Source organism: Centrocercus urophasianus, unplaced genomic scaffold, assembly GCF_019232065.1.
Source record: "Centrocercus urophasianus isolate 14NV4802_14NV808 unplaced genomic scaffold, USGS_Curo_1.0 seq_28, whole genome shotgun sequence".
Taxonomy (NCBI): Eukaryota; Metazoa; Chordata; class Aves; order Galliformes; family Phasianidae; genus Centrocercus; species Centrocercus urophasianus.
The window spans coordinates 6,599,742-6,615,018 of record NW_024884844.1 but is presented as its reverse complement, the minus strand read 5'-3'; the positions used below and the strand labels follow the sequence as shown (position 1 = coordinate 6,615,018).

Below are 15,277 nucleotides of genomic sequence, written 5' to 3'. Positions count from 1 at the left end.
CACATTGCTGCTGTCTCCTTTTTCATTCCCTCTCTAAAATGCCAACCCTATTGGAAAATCAATCTTGTGGAAGTTCTCTGTGTGGTGTGCTCTTGCCAAGACCCCAGACTCCTTCACAGTACACTGCCCCTTTGTGCATAACAAGCCTCCCATATGCTGCAGGACTTGTCAGCCATTGAGTGGTGCCTGTGACCCAGCTGTGTGCTAACGAGGATGGCTACTATGCCTTCTTTTGGAGATAATAAAAGAGACAAGACAGCAGCCTCAGCTGGTGAAACAAAAGGCATTGGTGGAAAATGTGCCCAGTTCTATAATTCTTCATTTCTGAAGGCCTTCCAGAAGCCTTCTGTATGCATGGAGAACTTCCAAGGAGGCTCTGAAGGAGATCTGTATTTCTGAAGAACATTTTGATAAATAAGAAAATCTGTAATTTATGACTTTATTTTTGCAATAGTAGCTAAAGAGCCCAAGTAACAGCAGTAATCAGTGCCATTGTCTGGAACTCAGAATAAGGAAAGACAGGTTTTGATGTTATGACACTGCAGTTGTCAGTCATCCTGCACAGCTCATACCCAGGCTTCTTGAAGTGTCTTGTCTAAGGTATGTCAGAGATACGCAGGATGTGTGCTTGTAGAGCTCTACCTGTTCTCTGTTTCCCAGCAATCCCCTTTCATTTACTGTCCCACACTCTCAGGTAGGCAGTCTTGTGTTGACTCATGCAACCAGTCCACAAGAGCCCTGACAAAACAAAAGTTTATAGAAGTGGCTCCTAAAGATACGAGAGCAATTCCAATTTTCTACAAATGTGTGGCTGCTCTAGGCTCCTCTGCTTTGTACGAACTTTGCAGTGATTTTCATTGCCAGATTTATCATATCCACAAAATACTTATTTCCCCAAACTAAATCCAGAATATTCTATATTGTTGTGCTCTGCAGCGAGCACAATGAAACAGCCTTGTGCTGTTTCCAGAAAAAATGCTTTTCCCGTGATATTCCATACCAATTTCAGTCGAAGGCAGAGCAAATGACACTTCTCTGCAAGTCATAAGCCTACCTTGTTTGCAAAACTATCTGCTGATGAATCTATTTTGTTAATTTCCTAGTCAGACACTTTCCTTTACTTTCCCCTCACGTTCCTCTCATTTCTGTGCAAACACTGTACCCTCTAGCATTACCAGATGGGTAAAAAGCCTTTAGCTAATTTTTAGCTTATAGTGGCAATGTCGATAAATTTCTTGGAGTGGCAGTGTTTTACACAATTACTGTTTTTGTTTTTTTCCACATTTAATACTTTTCTGCTAATATAGTTAATATTTCTTACATGATCAGCTTACTTTCTACAAGAGCTCTAATTTAATAGGCCTTACTATAGCTAACCTGATCGTATTGACAGACAAATCATCATATGGCTATACATATGTCAAGAGAAGGGAAAAAAAGCCATCATTTGTACTCACCATCCACATATGCCACACTTTTTCTCTCTAATGCTCACACTTCATGTCCACCAACTTTCTGCTGTCAGGCTTTCTCACATGGACCCGTAGTTCTGGTCTCCTTTGCTCTGCCTCAGGCAAGTAGCTCAGTAGGAGTTACTGAGAAAAACAAGATTTTGTTTCTGCGCGAAGAAAACCAAAGTTGCACCATCTGAAAGTTCATTCATTGCTCTTCTAAACCACAATGGGTTTCTGCTGCTGTAAATCTCTTCCTTTCCCATTTTTGTTATGTCTATTACAGATCCTTATGCTCTTCTTCATCTGTGTTTTGGTACAGTGTTTCTCAGAACATATCAGCACTGACAAACTACAGTTATCACTACAGATAATGCTGTAGTAAACACAGTAACAAATTTCATCCTATCCAAGCATTAACTCAGGGTTGGAAATGGGAACTGCACTGCACTGCACTGCTGTGAATGAGCCTGGGAATATGGAGAGCTCACCAAAGTGCTTGCAGTGAAACACGAAGGCAAACATTTTCAAGTATATTGTACTAGGTATCAGAGGAATGAAAACACAAAAAGTTCAGAGGGAATAATAATAAACACGATACAGAAATAAATTTAATAATGAAAACAGCAGCATTATACTCCTATATCTCCCCACATATACAACAAATGATGGTTTTTTGTTGTTATACCTTGTCTAAAGAAAGGTTAAAGCAGATTGTTGCCTGCTTCTGCCTTGCGCCTTCCTCCAGAGAGACCACAAATTGGTGATGAAAATGTGGTTTCTGAAGTAATGAGCTGTGTCTCTTTTTGGCTTAATCAATGAAGTTAAGCACATGTGCAACTCTGCAGTCAGGTGCTCCAGGCAGCTGGGCTGGGGAGCAGCGTTGGCCGTATTTCATCTTTCACGTTCCTCTCCTGCAGTTTGCCCCGTGCCCACGTCACAGAAAACTCAAGGCCCGCGTCCCCCCGCTCGTTTTGGCAACCCATTCCCACAGACGCAGCAGCGTTGTGCAGTTTAACCACCGCTGAATTTTGGGTTATTTACTTCTCCCCTTACTCTGCACGCACTTTGCTTTCTACCAGCACGTGCAAAATCTAATTTTACACTTCACGTTTTTGCTAAGGAGAAGCGAAACGCTCGGAGGACGCGGGCTGCTTTCCGCGTTCTGTGCATTTTGCCCTGATACGGCAGCAGAGCGGCTGCTGTGCGACTGCGTGGAACCGGCTGCAGCGCAAGACTGACAGCGAGCGGCTGCAGGGAACGCGCGCACCGCGCTGCCCGGCGCCTCAGGGTCCTCCGCCCCGCGGGCCGGCATTCAGAGCGCCCGGCCCGGCCCGCCCCCGCCGGCGGGAGGCTGCGGAGGCTGCGCGGGGCGGGGACTGGTGCGGGAGGAGAAGATGGCGGAGGCCGAGTGAGTCCCGGGTCTGCTGCGGCGGTGCCCGCGTCAAGGGGGGCGGCCGGGCCGGCTCACAGCTGAGGCTGGGGCGCGCGGGGCTTGGCGAGGGCGGCCGCTGAGGGAGGGCGCGGCGCGCGGAGGGGCTCGGGTTGGAGCTGCCGGGTTGGAGCTGCCGCAGGGAGAGGCCGCCCTGGGAAGCGCCGAGCCCCCAGCCAGGCCTGCTGCCTGCGGGCTGGGCCTCGTGACGTGCCTCGAGGTGTCAGCGCTGTCCGTGGTGTCCGGACGGTGGGCTGCCCAGCCCCGTGCCCTGAGCATTAGGGTTGGTGCTGCCTGGCTCCCTGCCTCTCCTAGGGTACAGGCGGCGGCGGCGGTGGTGGTGTCCCGTTGTTTTGCTACTTGCTGCTATACGTCCCTTTTTCCTTGGCTCCTGCTGTGCTGAGCTGTTTGTAGTGCATCTTATCGGCGAGAAGCTTTGTTGTGAGCCGACAGAAAGCTCTGGGTGAGCATGCAGAGCACTGGGGACTATTTGCAGCGCAGATCTTCTTGTTATAAACTAGTTAAGTGACTGAGTGTTTTAAAAAGTCAAGGGTGATTTTATTAACTCTGTAAGACAAGATGTTGTGCAGTTGCCCTGCATACCATACCTGGTTCTCTCAGCTGCTGTATTTGGTATGCTAAAAAGCTTGGGCTGGGGCTGTGTGCCCCCAGAGAGAGTGAAGCAGAGACTTTGTGCATATGCCAGCCTGTAGCTTCCTGCGTGCTTCTGTAGCTTTGAATATTGGTTCTCAAGAGACAAGGGCTCAGAAGTAATGTTGGAATCATAGATGGAGTATTCGATCTGAATGGAAACCCTGTGCAAAACACAGGGCTTGAAAGGAGGTGCACTGGCTCCCAGCCCAGAAGAAGGAGTTGATGTCTTTAGAAATCTTAATTTCCATCAACATTAAAGGAAGCAGCAGTAAATATTTTGATGTGCAAGTGCGTGCTCTGCTTGAGAATCTTATATCCAGCTGTCAGAGGCCGAGAAGAACCCTGACAATGGGTTTGGTCATCAGTTGCTTTTCTCTTCTCCTCGGTTTCTCTGTTTGTGGCATGCCAGAAGCCAGTCAGCAGAGAAAATTTGGAATCTGTAATAAAGTAAATGGAAGCAACATGTATAGGATGAGAAACCAGGGCAGAAGTCACGACGTCATATTAATTGGAGATCTGGCATTACTTGTTCCAAACGCATTCATTGGCGTTTGCCCACCACAAGTGTTCTTGAGCTGATAGAGTTGTTTGCCTCACAGTAAAAGTCTCACTGGAGTCTACAGTGCATCGAATGGCTTCCTGCTGCAGCGGCTGTACAAAAGGCAGCAATCCGTCCTCTGACATAGGGGGGGAGAAAAAAAGTAAGATCTGATCAATTTTTGCATAAGTAAAGCATTTTATGCACTGCCACATGGGACAGCTGATGATTCTTAATTAAGTTGGAGACTATTGTACTCAAAGAATTACAAGAAGCAGAGTCTTGTTAGAGGGGGATATCAAGAGATGGTTATAAAATTGGGAAATAATAGCTGCAGGGAAATTATAAATAGATTTCCTCAAAGATTAGGAGTTGAGTGGGTCTTGCTTAATGCTTTGGTTGATGACTTTGTGCAAAGTAGGGGCACAGTATTGGTATTTGCTATGACTTGAAGTTGGGAAATGTTTGCAGGGTCAAAGAGGATGGATCTCCTGCAGGAAAAATGGAACGACGTTGAGTGTCAGAGTAATGTGTGTGGGATAAAATTTAATGTGCAAGGTTTGGGGCCTGGTACTAACAAACAGGAGGCTGCCAACAGGAGAACAGAAAGAATTGGGAGTAGTGATGGATCACAGGATGTGAGCTTCTACTTAATGGGAGTGAAAAAAAGCAAAGGTGGTCTGTGTGCTGCAGCAGAACTTGTTTAAGCAGACACAAAAGTGGGAACTTCCTTGTACAAGGCCAAGAGATCCACATTTGGAATTGTATATATCAACTCTGTTCATACAGTATAGACAAAGGAATGTTCAGACTTAGGAAGTGCCAAGAGCTGTTGGGATAATGAAGAAAGTGGAGAGTCAGTTTAGTGTATTTTCCAAGAAAGAATCAAGATAAGGATGTCTTTGATATCATGTGTTTATAAGACTTCCCCTGAATATTTTGTATATTCCTGCCATCAATTGTGGGCAAAGTCCCTGAGGTGGAGTAAGTTCTCAGCTGAAGGTGTGATTTGTTTGCCATTCCCTGCTTTCTTTCCTGGAGGCTAAATGTATTATCTCAGCTCTGCCGCCATGCCATCCAGAGGAGGGGAAAGCAAAACCTAGAGCACCTCCTTTTTGCTGGAAGGAAGCGTGCTGCAGATGCCAGTCCTGCTGCAGACGTCTCAATGCTTGGCATGAGTCAGGCTGCTGACTCAGAACCAGGCACCCTGGTTGCCCTCTTCCCCCTCTGCCTCACCAGGATGTGTTTGTGACTACAATACTATTCAGAAGCAGCCAGGCAGAAGAGATCTTGTGTTTTTTGAGAGGACTCCTGCCTCCCCAAACCGTCACTGGGAAGTTGCATGTGATTTGAACACTTTTTCTCTTTTGCTTCTTGGAAGGAATAGAGGAGGATGCTGCAGCATGGCCTCGAATCTTTGTTGGAGCTTTCTATCTTAACCAGCCCAGATGTATTTCCCTTGCCTTTTGGCATCAGGTCAGCAAAAGTGCAGGGCAGCCTCTGCACTATCCTTATGGGTCAGCTGGCATGGAAGGGAAGGCTGCAGCTCCTGTTTTCCACTCCTCTGCCATCCACATGGCCATAAGTAAGAGTTAACAGGAGCCGCCACCAGTTGGCAGCTCCAGATTTAAAAACATTGTCAGGGCTTTTTTTTTTTTTTTTTTTTTTTTTTTTTTTTTTTTTTTTTTTTTTAGGTTCCAGGTGGCTAAGCTGTCTATCAGAATTGTTGTTATACATGAGTGTGGCACTGAATCCATGTATAACAAGACTCTTGATTGACAGCATTTTTTTTTTTTTAAAGAGGGGTTGGGATGGGAGCTCTGCCGCTCACATGTTGCCTTGCAGTTGCTCATATAGAAAGCTATCCTAGGCATGGGCAGGTGGAGCTCCTTCTTCCCTTTGCTCTCGGATTCTTTTGTGCCTGTTTACAATTCGGGTATGTAATCATGTACAATACTTTTTAGAAAACGTGTTGTTTTGGTTTAGTCTGAGGTTACTTCTCCAGTGAGCCAAGTTTTTGGTCTGTGTTTGGAGTTTCACGAATTGATGCACTGCAGGATTGCTGAAATTTTGACTCCAACCTGAAAAATATGTCTCAGATCTTACATTCCAATGTAAGAGAGTTTTCTGGCTTCTCTTCAAGAATAGAGATCCGTGAACCCCTATGGCTGTATCAAAGCTGAGGGTTGTGCTATGTGCTTCTGGATTACATAATCTCCAGTTGTTGTGTAAAGGAGAGAAGCAAAACAAAATTCATTGTTGCTATGAGGCAAGCCTATCTCCCATCTGGTATCAATTTTGTTTCTCTTATCACTGTGGTTTTGCTTATCCCATCCCACACTGTTTCTTAGTGGACAGATGTTTGTAAAAACTTGTTTTCTTCATAAGGTGTTTTTTCTGCTCTCAAAAAACTAATTGCCTTCTTCAGAAAATTCTGTAAAGTATCTGAATTTGTTTAGGAGAAATATATATATATATATATATATATATATATATAAAAAGATATATATATATATCTTTATGCTCCTTCTATCTGTATTTTTCACCCGTGTTTTATTATTTTTCAGGGTTTGGGTATCTCCTAATTGAAATCCCAACGGCAAGTGAATCCTCCTCAGTGAGCCTGTTGGATGTGTCTGAGAGCATAAGAAGTCATGGCGGAAAATGACACCAAGCCAACATTACCAAAAAAGAGTGGTCCATACATTTCATCTGTAACCAGTCATGGGATGAATTTGGTAATTCGTGGTATAGTGCTGTTTTTTATTGGTGTATTCCTTGCATTAGTGTTAAACTTGCTTCAGATCCAGCGGAATGTTACTCTCTTCCCCCCTGATGTGATCACAAGCATCTTCTCCTCAGCTTGGTGGGTTCCACCTTGCTGTGGCACAGCATCGGGTAAGTTCAGTTGTGTACGTATGCCTGGCATGGGGATGAAAGGTTGCATAAGGAGTTATGGTTAGGAAAGACCTCCAGGTGAAAGATGTGGTAGTTAAAAATGTGTCTTCCAGCAACATTTCCATTGCTATCCCAGCCACCTTGAATATTCACAGATAGGCATACATATGTGTCATAAAATTCTTGCTCTATTAACTTGCTACACTGTAATATCATTAGCAGAACATAAACATTTATTTTTCTGCTAGGTTAGAGTACAGTTTTATTAGATTTTAGTTAAAATGTGCAAGTTTATTATTTTTCTACTCATCTAATTGTTCTCCTTTTGATAGCTTGTTGAAACACTACAGCCCAGATAGCATAGAGGAAATTGATTTGAAAGGAAATCATCCAAATAGCCCTCTGAATCCATCAGTCCAGACAAACATGTCTGGTAAAGTACTGATGTTTGATGGATGAGCAATTCAAAAGGCTTCTCATGTGTTGGTGGTTTTGATGGCAAGACTGGATATTGCTTGTAAAATGCAGTCACCTGCTTGGTATTTGCACTAGTTGCTTTTAAACCACCTGATTTAAAGATGGAACTTAATTGATTTTTTTTTTCCCAGCTGAAGTGACTCCTGATAAACTTTGATTTGTTTCTTTCATTATCAGACTTTTTTTTTCCCCATTTTCTTTCCTTATCCCCTCTGCTAGTGTACATGTAGGCAATCTCTATGATAAATGCTGATAATTCATATGCTTTGTTACCATTTTGACTTGTACAGCCTTCCTGAAACTGACACGAACGTTCCCTTGCAGCGTGGCTTATTTTTATGAACAAAATAAGGATACTTTGCATATTTACAGTCACTGACAATGGAGACTGCTTTCAGAGATAGTTTTTCATTCTTCCCTGTTACTAGTCATCAGTTTGGCCTGTTATCTGTGGCAAGAAAATTGCTTATAAAGGATTTGTTTTCCTCTCTGGCTTTACTCATGGTTTACTTTCCTGAATGTTGGAGATCAGGTTTCTCTCTGGCAAAATAAAGAACATTTGCCATAACACACTTGTAAAAGCATGCCAAATGTAGGGTATTACAATCCATACCAATTCCTCAGTCTCTGCCTGCCTCCTGCAGCACCAGTTTGACATGAAGCAACGGTGTTAGTTCTTAGCTGTGTTGGTCTTTTTAGCTGCAACTGCAATACAGAATAAATTCAGGAGTAAATGTTCAAAGAGCAGTTCCCTGGGCTTGGATGTCCTGTGTGCTGTCTGTATTCAACAGCTACTGTAGGATAATGGCTTTCTCTCTTACATGAGTCTTCATAGGAGCATTGAAGAAAAGCAAAACATTACCCAAAAACCGCTTGTAAAAAAAAAAAAGACACAAAATATTGACATTATAGACCACATTCCTCTCCTACTGTGGTGTGTTTGCTTTGCAGTTACTTTAACCTGTACATTTGACATGGGGGTTTTCGAAAGTGTTAGCCTGCAAGCTATTGCTGCTCTTTTTGAATTCCATTGAGAGAGCATGGATTCTGATAGGGAGCAGAGCTCTTCAGTCCTCTCCAGTTGGCTCAGTCTTACAATCTCCTGCTGCCGTGTCTGAAGATGCTGCTGAACAGTTCTACAGGGCTTGTTAAAGCCATGGCACTGTTTAAATTACTGTTTTTCGGTGATTTTTTTGCCATGTGTGTTTTGTATTGTGTGCTTAAAAGGTTTGTTTTGGTTACAGTAATCGTCAAAATCAAGCTACTCTTTGTTTTAGCTCAGTATTGCCAGTGCTTTAATTTTTTGGCCTTTCTTCTTTTGTGTTTCCACAGCTGTGATTGGGTTATTGTACCCATGCATGGACAGACATCTGGGGGAGCCACATAAATTTAAGAGAGAATGGTCCAGTGTAATGCGGTGTGTAGCAGTCTTTGTGGGAATAAATCATGCCAGCGCTGTATCCTGTATGCCAATGAAACTGGCGATAAAAAATAGGCCTCCAGTAAAGCAAAAGTTTACATCATCACTCATCGTGAGTTGTTAGAAATGTAATGTGCAGTGTGTTTGCAAAGGAAATGCTGAGTATGTCTTAAACTGTCATAGGGCTATTGGAGATGGTAAGTCTCATCTGTTTGGGTTCAGAAAAATCTTTCCGTTAGTATTTCTCAACACTGGGCTTTGTCTTTTAGTCTTTCTTTTCTCTGAAAAATTAAGTGCAGGGAAATGCGTGATACATGTTTTACAGAAAAATGCTTTAATTTTAAGGTTTGGTTTTTTTTGTTTTGTTTTTTTTTGTTTTTAACACTGTAGTTAAAAGTTGAAGCCCAGTCTTGAGGTTACCAGTGAAACACATACACTTTGTAAAGAGTGGGGAAGAGTTAGAGCTGGGTGACACCAGGGCTGCACACTGTGTTTTTCAGGTGTTGTTACCTCATTCCACAAATGTGACCTAGATGCTGATATAAACTTTCCTGTGGTATAAACTGATTTGAAGGAACATTTATGTTCCTTGGAACTCATTCCTTTCACTGTCAGCTCCAACGCAGCAGAAATGTGTGGCAGGAGTGCTAAGAGGCTTCTGATTGTGTGCTACTGAATTTCCAGGAAAAAAGCACAGGTTGGTGAATGATGTGAGAGCTGACAGAGCTTTTACTGAGGTGGCCCTTGAATATTTTTGTTGTTGCTAGGTTGGCTTGTGGAAGCAAAAGCAATCCTGCATGGCCAGACAAGCTGGAGCTGTCAAGGTTGAGTCATTTGTGGTGTCTCTTACAAACCTTGTTTGTTTTCTTTCTGTCAAAGATTTGGTAATGTAGTCCTATAGTTCTCATCAACTGTACCTGCTCTGTGAGCAAATAGAACTTTGTTGCCTTGAAGAAATGCAAGAGAACTGACAGTGTTTCTTCGTGTGGCTCAGGTTATTTGCAGCAAACCTTGCAGTTTTCTAACAGCTGTTGCACATATTCCAGAATAACATTAATGTACTGTGTTTCCTCCTTGATGGCTCTCCCAGAAAGCTGTCTTTTTGGTTTATTACTAGCTCTCTACATTACCATATTTGGTGTGGTTTTTTTTCATTTGACATTTTTTCTGATGCTATTGATTTTTATCCCATAATTAATTAATTCTACTTATTAGTTGAACTTCTTTCTAATTTCCTGTAGCTCTCTCCAGGCCTTTGTGAGAAATTAGGACAGTGATTTTCATGTTTTCATCCCACAGATTTGCTTTCAGGCTTTTGAAACTCAACAGCTGCCTTTTCAATAATCTCTTTTGGAAACAAATAGTGAGAATTAGTTGGTATTTCCAAAATGTTTTGAAGAAGGTGAAACAGTACAAATAGCCTGAGTCATTATTGTAGGTTTCATAAAAACTGATTTTCACCATTGAGTACTTTCAGAGTAATATTATCTATTTACATTTCATTTTTAAGAAAGCACTTAACATTTTGCTGAATGCAAACAACCATGTCATTTAAACACAGTAGAAAAAAGAGTGACAAATATCTTTTTTTTTTTTTTTTTTTCCCTCCAGTAAATCTCTGCCATTTAAAGGAGTCTAATGGCAGAGTTAAGATTTCATGCATAGTGTAATAAAGGACCAGATAAGAGTGGAAAGTCCTTATTCTGAATAGTGATGCGTAGTAATGTGCATTTTTTTGTGCATCTAAAACAGTAGTGTTATTTGGTAGGTATATAGTCTTGGCTCTTTTACAGCACTATGACCCTAAAAACATGAAGAAGTGTCTTCACTTGTTAGTTTCCTAATATGCTGGCAATGTTTACAAGGCTTATTTCCTTTTACATTATAGGTGTGTGATAACTGATAAAGCTAGTGCTGTATTTTTTATGGTGGGAAAAACTATTACGTTAAAGTATGATGAACAGAACAAAGTACTTTACATTTGCATTTGTTATTTCCAAACTTTTCCTTAACAATTAACACAGAAAGTGGATTTTGCCAACAATATCCAGTTGTCTCTCACCTTAGCAGCCCTGTCAGTTGGGCTGTGGTGGACATTTGATAGATCACGAAGTGGCTTTGGTCTTGGAGTAGGAATTGCTTTCCTGGCCACGTTGGTGTCGCAGCTTCTGGTCTACAATGGAGTTTATCAGTAAGTATTTATTTCTTTGAGGCTAACTAAGAAGCCATATTATAAAGTCAGAATAACTGAAGGGGCTGAATTTGATATGAATTGTAAAATAGTCAGAAGTTAATTTGGGGAGTAAAATAAATTTGTGAAAGCTCGGTATTAAGATCTTCAGTTGGGAGTTGCTTACTTCAGTGAAATTGCTTCTTTTATCAACAGTGTTAATTACTTTAAGCAATTAAGTTTCTATAATAGTGGCATTTTGAGTTGAGTGTCCATAACTTAAGTCTGTAGATTTGTTTCCTGTGATTGAAGAACTCTCCTTTATGTGTGACACAAGTTTGAGCTAAAAAGCTGTTCTTTTCCAGATACACATCTCCCGATTTCCTTTATGTTCGTTCCTGGTTGCCATGTATATTTTTTGCTGGTGGAATAACAATGGGCAATATTGGCAGGCAGCTGGCAATGGTAAGTGTGGAGGAAGGACTGACTGCCTTCTAGTGATGCTGCTAATCTACGTGTCACTGCTTCCTTTGTATGTAATGTACCAATCAGTTATTTGAACTGGGGATGTGGGATGAGGTAGAAACTGGTAATTGTTGCTTTTTGATTTGGTTAGTGAGCCAACAGTGCTTCAGATAGGAACATGGCTCATCACTTTGCTCTGTATGCTGGTGTGCATGCTTTATTTCAGAAGCTAAATGAGAGCACCAGCTTTTAGGGGAGAAGTCAAGCCGCTCTTAAGTCTGTACTATTTCTGCTGCTCACAGGGACAGAAATAACAGCCAGCATTGTTTGCACAGAACTTAGGGAGACCAAGCTTAAGTGGGTAAGGTAGTAAGCTGAGCTATTTCAAAATTATTATTGTAGGAAGTTCCCCTTTTTTTTTTTCTAGGTATGTACATAATTATTGTTTTGCCAATTTCTGTGTTTCAGTATGAATGCAAAGTCATTGCAGAGAAGTCTCACGAGGACTGAGGAGGAACAGCATGCACCTTTAAAACAGGAAAATATCTGACAAATGACTGTTGGAGGAGCATAAGGAACACTTGACTACGAAATTGCCAAAATGCAATTTTTTTTTCTCTTCAGTGGTATATTTTACTGCAATCTGTGATTGCTGCTTCTATAGAAACTTTAATGTCTGATTTTTGATTACTGTGAAGTTACAATAGTATGCAATACATTTGATAATGTTGGCTCAATTATAGGATTCTTTTTTCCAAATCTAAACTGAGTTTACCATAACTTCTTGTCTGTCCATAATGTTGCAGTGCCAAACTGAACCTTTGCACTATGTTTATGTAGCTGCAACTTCTGCTTCACTTTATGTTGAAAGTTTTTAGGAATTTGTTCTTAATAGCTCAGTGAAAAATGTGGGATTCAGACTTAGGAATGAAGATCTTCTCTTTACATGATGATAGCTAGAAATGCATTTAAGAAATTCATGGTTTGCAACTGGGCCTTGATGCAATAAGTAACTGATTTCTGCCTATTAACACACTGTCATTCACATCACAGATGAGGAGGCTTAGTATGAGTTGTGGGGGTTATTGATGTATCATTTCGTTTGTGTTCTGTGTCCAGCGTCATATATCCAGAGCACAGAAATGGAGACTGGGCCTGGAAACGATATACATGCTTGGATATGGATTTGTGTTGGACCATCATCAGATGTGGACATAAAAGTATTTTTTGTGTTGAGTAACAGGATGCAGTTCAGTTCGTTTTTACTCTATAGGGTGTTGAGGTGCAGGAACAGGCTGCCCAGAGAAGATATGGATGCTCTGTCTCTAAAGGAGTTCAAGTCTGTGTTGGATAGGGCCTGGCAGCTTGAGCTGGGGAGCAACCAACCCATGGCAGGGGGTTGGGACATGTTAGGGTTTTTTTTATTATGAAACTTCATTCTGCTGAACTAAATCAGCCACTACCATACAGTGTCAGAAAGACATCCATTACCAATGCTATTTCTGTTAGTTCTTGTCTTTTCCCCATTCTGTTTGCAGGGAAGACAAAGGCTGTGTTTTAGGTACTGAAGTAGCCCTTACTGCTGTAATAGTGGTCCAGGCACTCAAATACATTTGTTCTCATAGCAACATTGTGAAGTAGAGAGGTACTGTTGTCCTTATTTTACAGGTGCCTGTGCACAGAAAGTCTGACAGGACAAAGCTGAAACAGGCCACGTGCTAAATCTGTTCTCTTCTTGAGAAGGACTTCAGTGTGATCCATGGTCTTGGGCATATATGGAATTTCTTCATGTTGGCTTTGCAGCTCCCTTTTAAGATCCTGAGATGAAAGCAACAGTGCAAGAAGGCAGAAAGGAGACTGAAAAAGGATTCTGCCAGCCTATGCCAGTAGTGAATTTGGTGTGAAAAGTCTGCTTTGTTTTCCTCCTATTTCTGTGTTAATGTTTTAATGTGTTGGTTGGTTGTTTGTCTTGAAGTATATTTTTAAAATCTTCTATGAAAGGTTTATAAGAAATGTTACAGTCACTTAAGGAGACTGGAGTTGGTCCAAAGAACAAATAGATGTTTAGACAAGTTTTTATTAATGTGTATATGCATTGTACACAAAGCTTGAAATAGGAGACTCTTTTTCAGTCTTACACACTTACTCTAAGCCTGAAAAGCATGCATTGGAGTGCTTCCAAAAACATTGGCCGTGAGAAGGAAAATTTATTGATTGGAAAAGTGTGAAAACAGTAATCAACTTGGTTCTTGGAGCTTGATTCTGCAGCTTCACTCTTCCATTAGCTTATTAAGGTTCCATGACAATTCTGCACCAAAAAGCACTCTTACATTTGGTAACAGCTCAAGGAAGCACTTGTAGATGCCCTTGATTTTAAACTGTCATAGAACATGTTGCAGCAGGTTCCTGACTAGAGATTTGCTTTTAATCAGACCGTGTGATAATAAAAATCATTTAATGAATAACACAAAGAAGCCTTTTGAGCATGAAGTGAGTTTCCTTAGGCAGGCTCTGGTATACCACTAAGAATAAAAACTTGTCCTTTCTGTGCAGTATTTGGCCTGATCTGCCTTCTTCACTTAAACAAATGGTTTCAGCTTGGTAGGCAGCATGGTGAGTCCTCTTGGATTGTCAAGGTACAAGTGGCATAATAATGCAGATGTTGGTTCTTATCCGAACTGGAGAAAAACATGGTACCTCAGTCAGTGTGCTGACTTGGTGAACAATTCCCTTTCATCCTGATCAGTAAGTGCATACAGCTGGAGAGGAGTTGTTTGTGTTAGTCACTTGATGATGGAGCTGCTTTTACTGCCAGTCTAAATATTTACGCAGCAGCCTTGTGTATGTTAAAATGTGTGCAGTATGTGAGAAGTGATTATTGTGCATTTATGGCACCCACTTTACAGCACTTTGCACTCAGATTATCTAAATACGATCAGACTGTGCTGTCAGCTACCTTTTAAATTTCATTTTGGAAATTTTGAGCATGTCTTGCGAAGGCAGCAGTCATCCAAAATCTCTTTGGGTGGAGTCCTTTATTACATGTGTTTTGTTTTTTATTGTTATTTGACTGAAGTTGCTACAAGATTTGAGATCTTGGATGTGTATTTTATTTTTTTTTTTCTAACTGCATTGTAACTTTATGGCTGATGTGTTCAAACCCTGAAAAAGGTCCAAGATGAGAATGCAGACACGGCCTTAACTGTAGTGGTGTGAACATGCTATTACTGTATAGCATGTAATTATAGACTGTCTTTAAAATGTTCAATAGAGATAAATAAGGTATATTTTAGATACAACTTTATAAGCACTGTAACCTCTTCACTAATTAAGCGTTGTAAGCTCTATGCTGTTTAAGCTGGCAAATTGCTGTTAAAAGCAACATGTGCATTAAATACAACGATAACCTTGTTTGATAGATTTCTTCTTTTGTTTTTAAATGCTATTGATTTAAAACAAACAGAGTTGCCTTCTATCTTGCAATAATTTTGATTGCTTATCTGGCATATTGGTTCCACCAAACACCTGGCTGGAAGAACTATAAAAGGAATGGCTGATCAAAGTGGCAGTGATTTGATTGTAATTAGCATGCTGAACTGCCTTGGAAAATTTGGCCTTTTGAATCCACATTGGGAGTACTGCAGCTGAGGGAAAATAAACCAGATCACTTCAGCTGCAATACAGAAGAGATTCAGATTTAAATAGTCCTTGAGAATATGGGAAAGAAAACAAACCACTGCAGGTGGCAGGGAATCTTATAATAGCGTATTTG

The 15,277-nt window shown here is 41.2% G+C and overlaps 1 protein-coding gene across 1 annotated transcript; it reads left to right on the top strand.

Annotated features, from left to right (window-relative positions):
- The first annotated feature begins 2,776 nt into the window (after positions 1 to 2,776).
- INSIG2 (insulin induced gene 2) lies at positions 2,777 to 14,916 on the top strand. The gene is made up of 6 exons (XM_042827269.1): positions 2,777 to 2,862; positions 6,643 to 6,973; positions 8,783 to 8,907; positions 10,895 to 11,061; positions 11,406 to 11,505; positions 11,974 to 14,916. The coding sequence occupies exons 2-6, from the start codon at positions 6,730 to 6,732 to the stop codon at positions 12,013 to 12,015; spliced, it is 678 nt and encodes a 225-aa protein (XP_042683203.1). The 5' UTR covers positions 2,777 to 2,862; positions 6,643 to 6,729; the 3' UTR covers positions 12,016 to 14,916.
- The last annotated feature ends 361 nt before the right edge of the window (positions 14,917 to 15,277 follow it).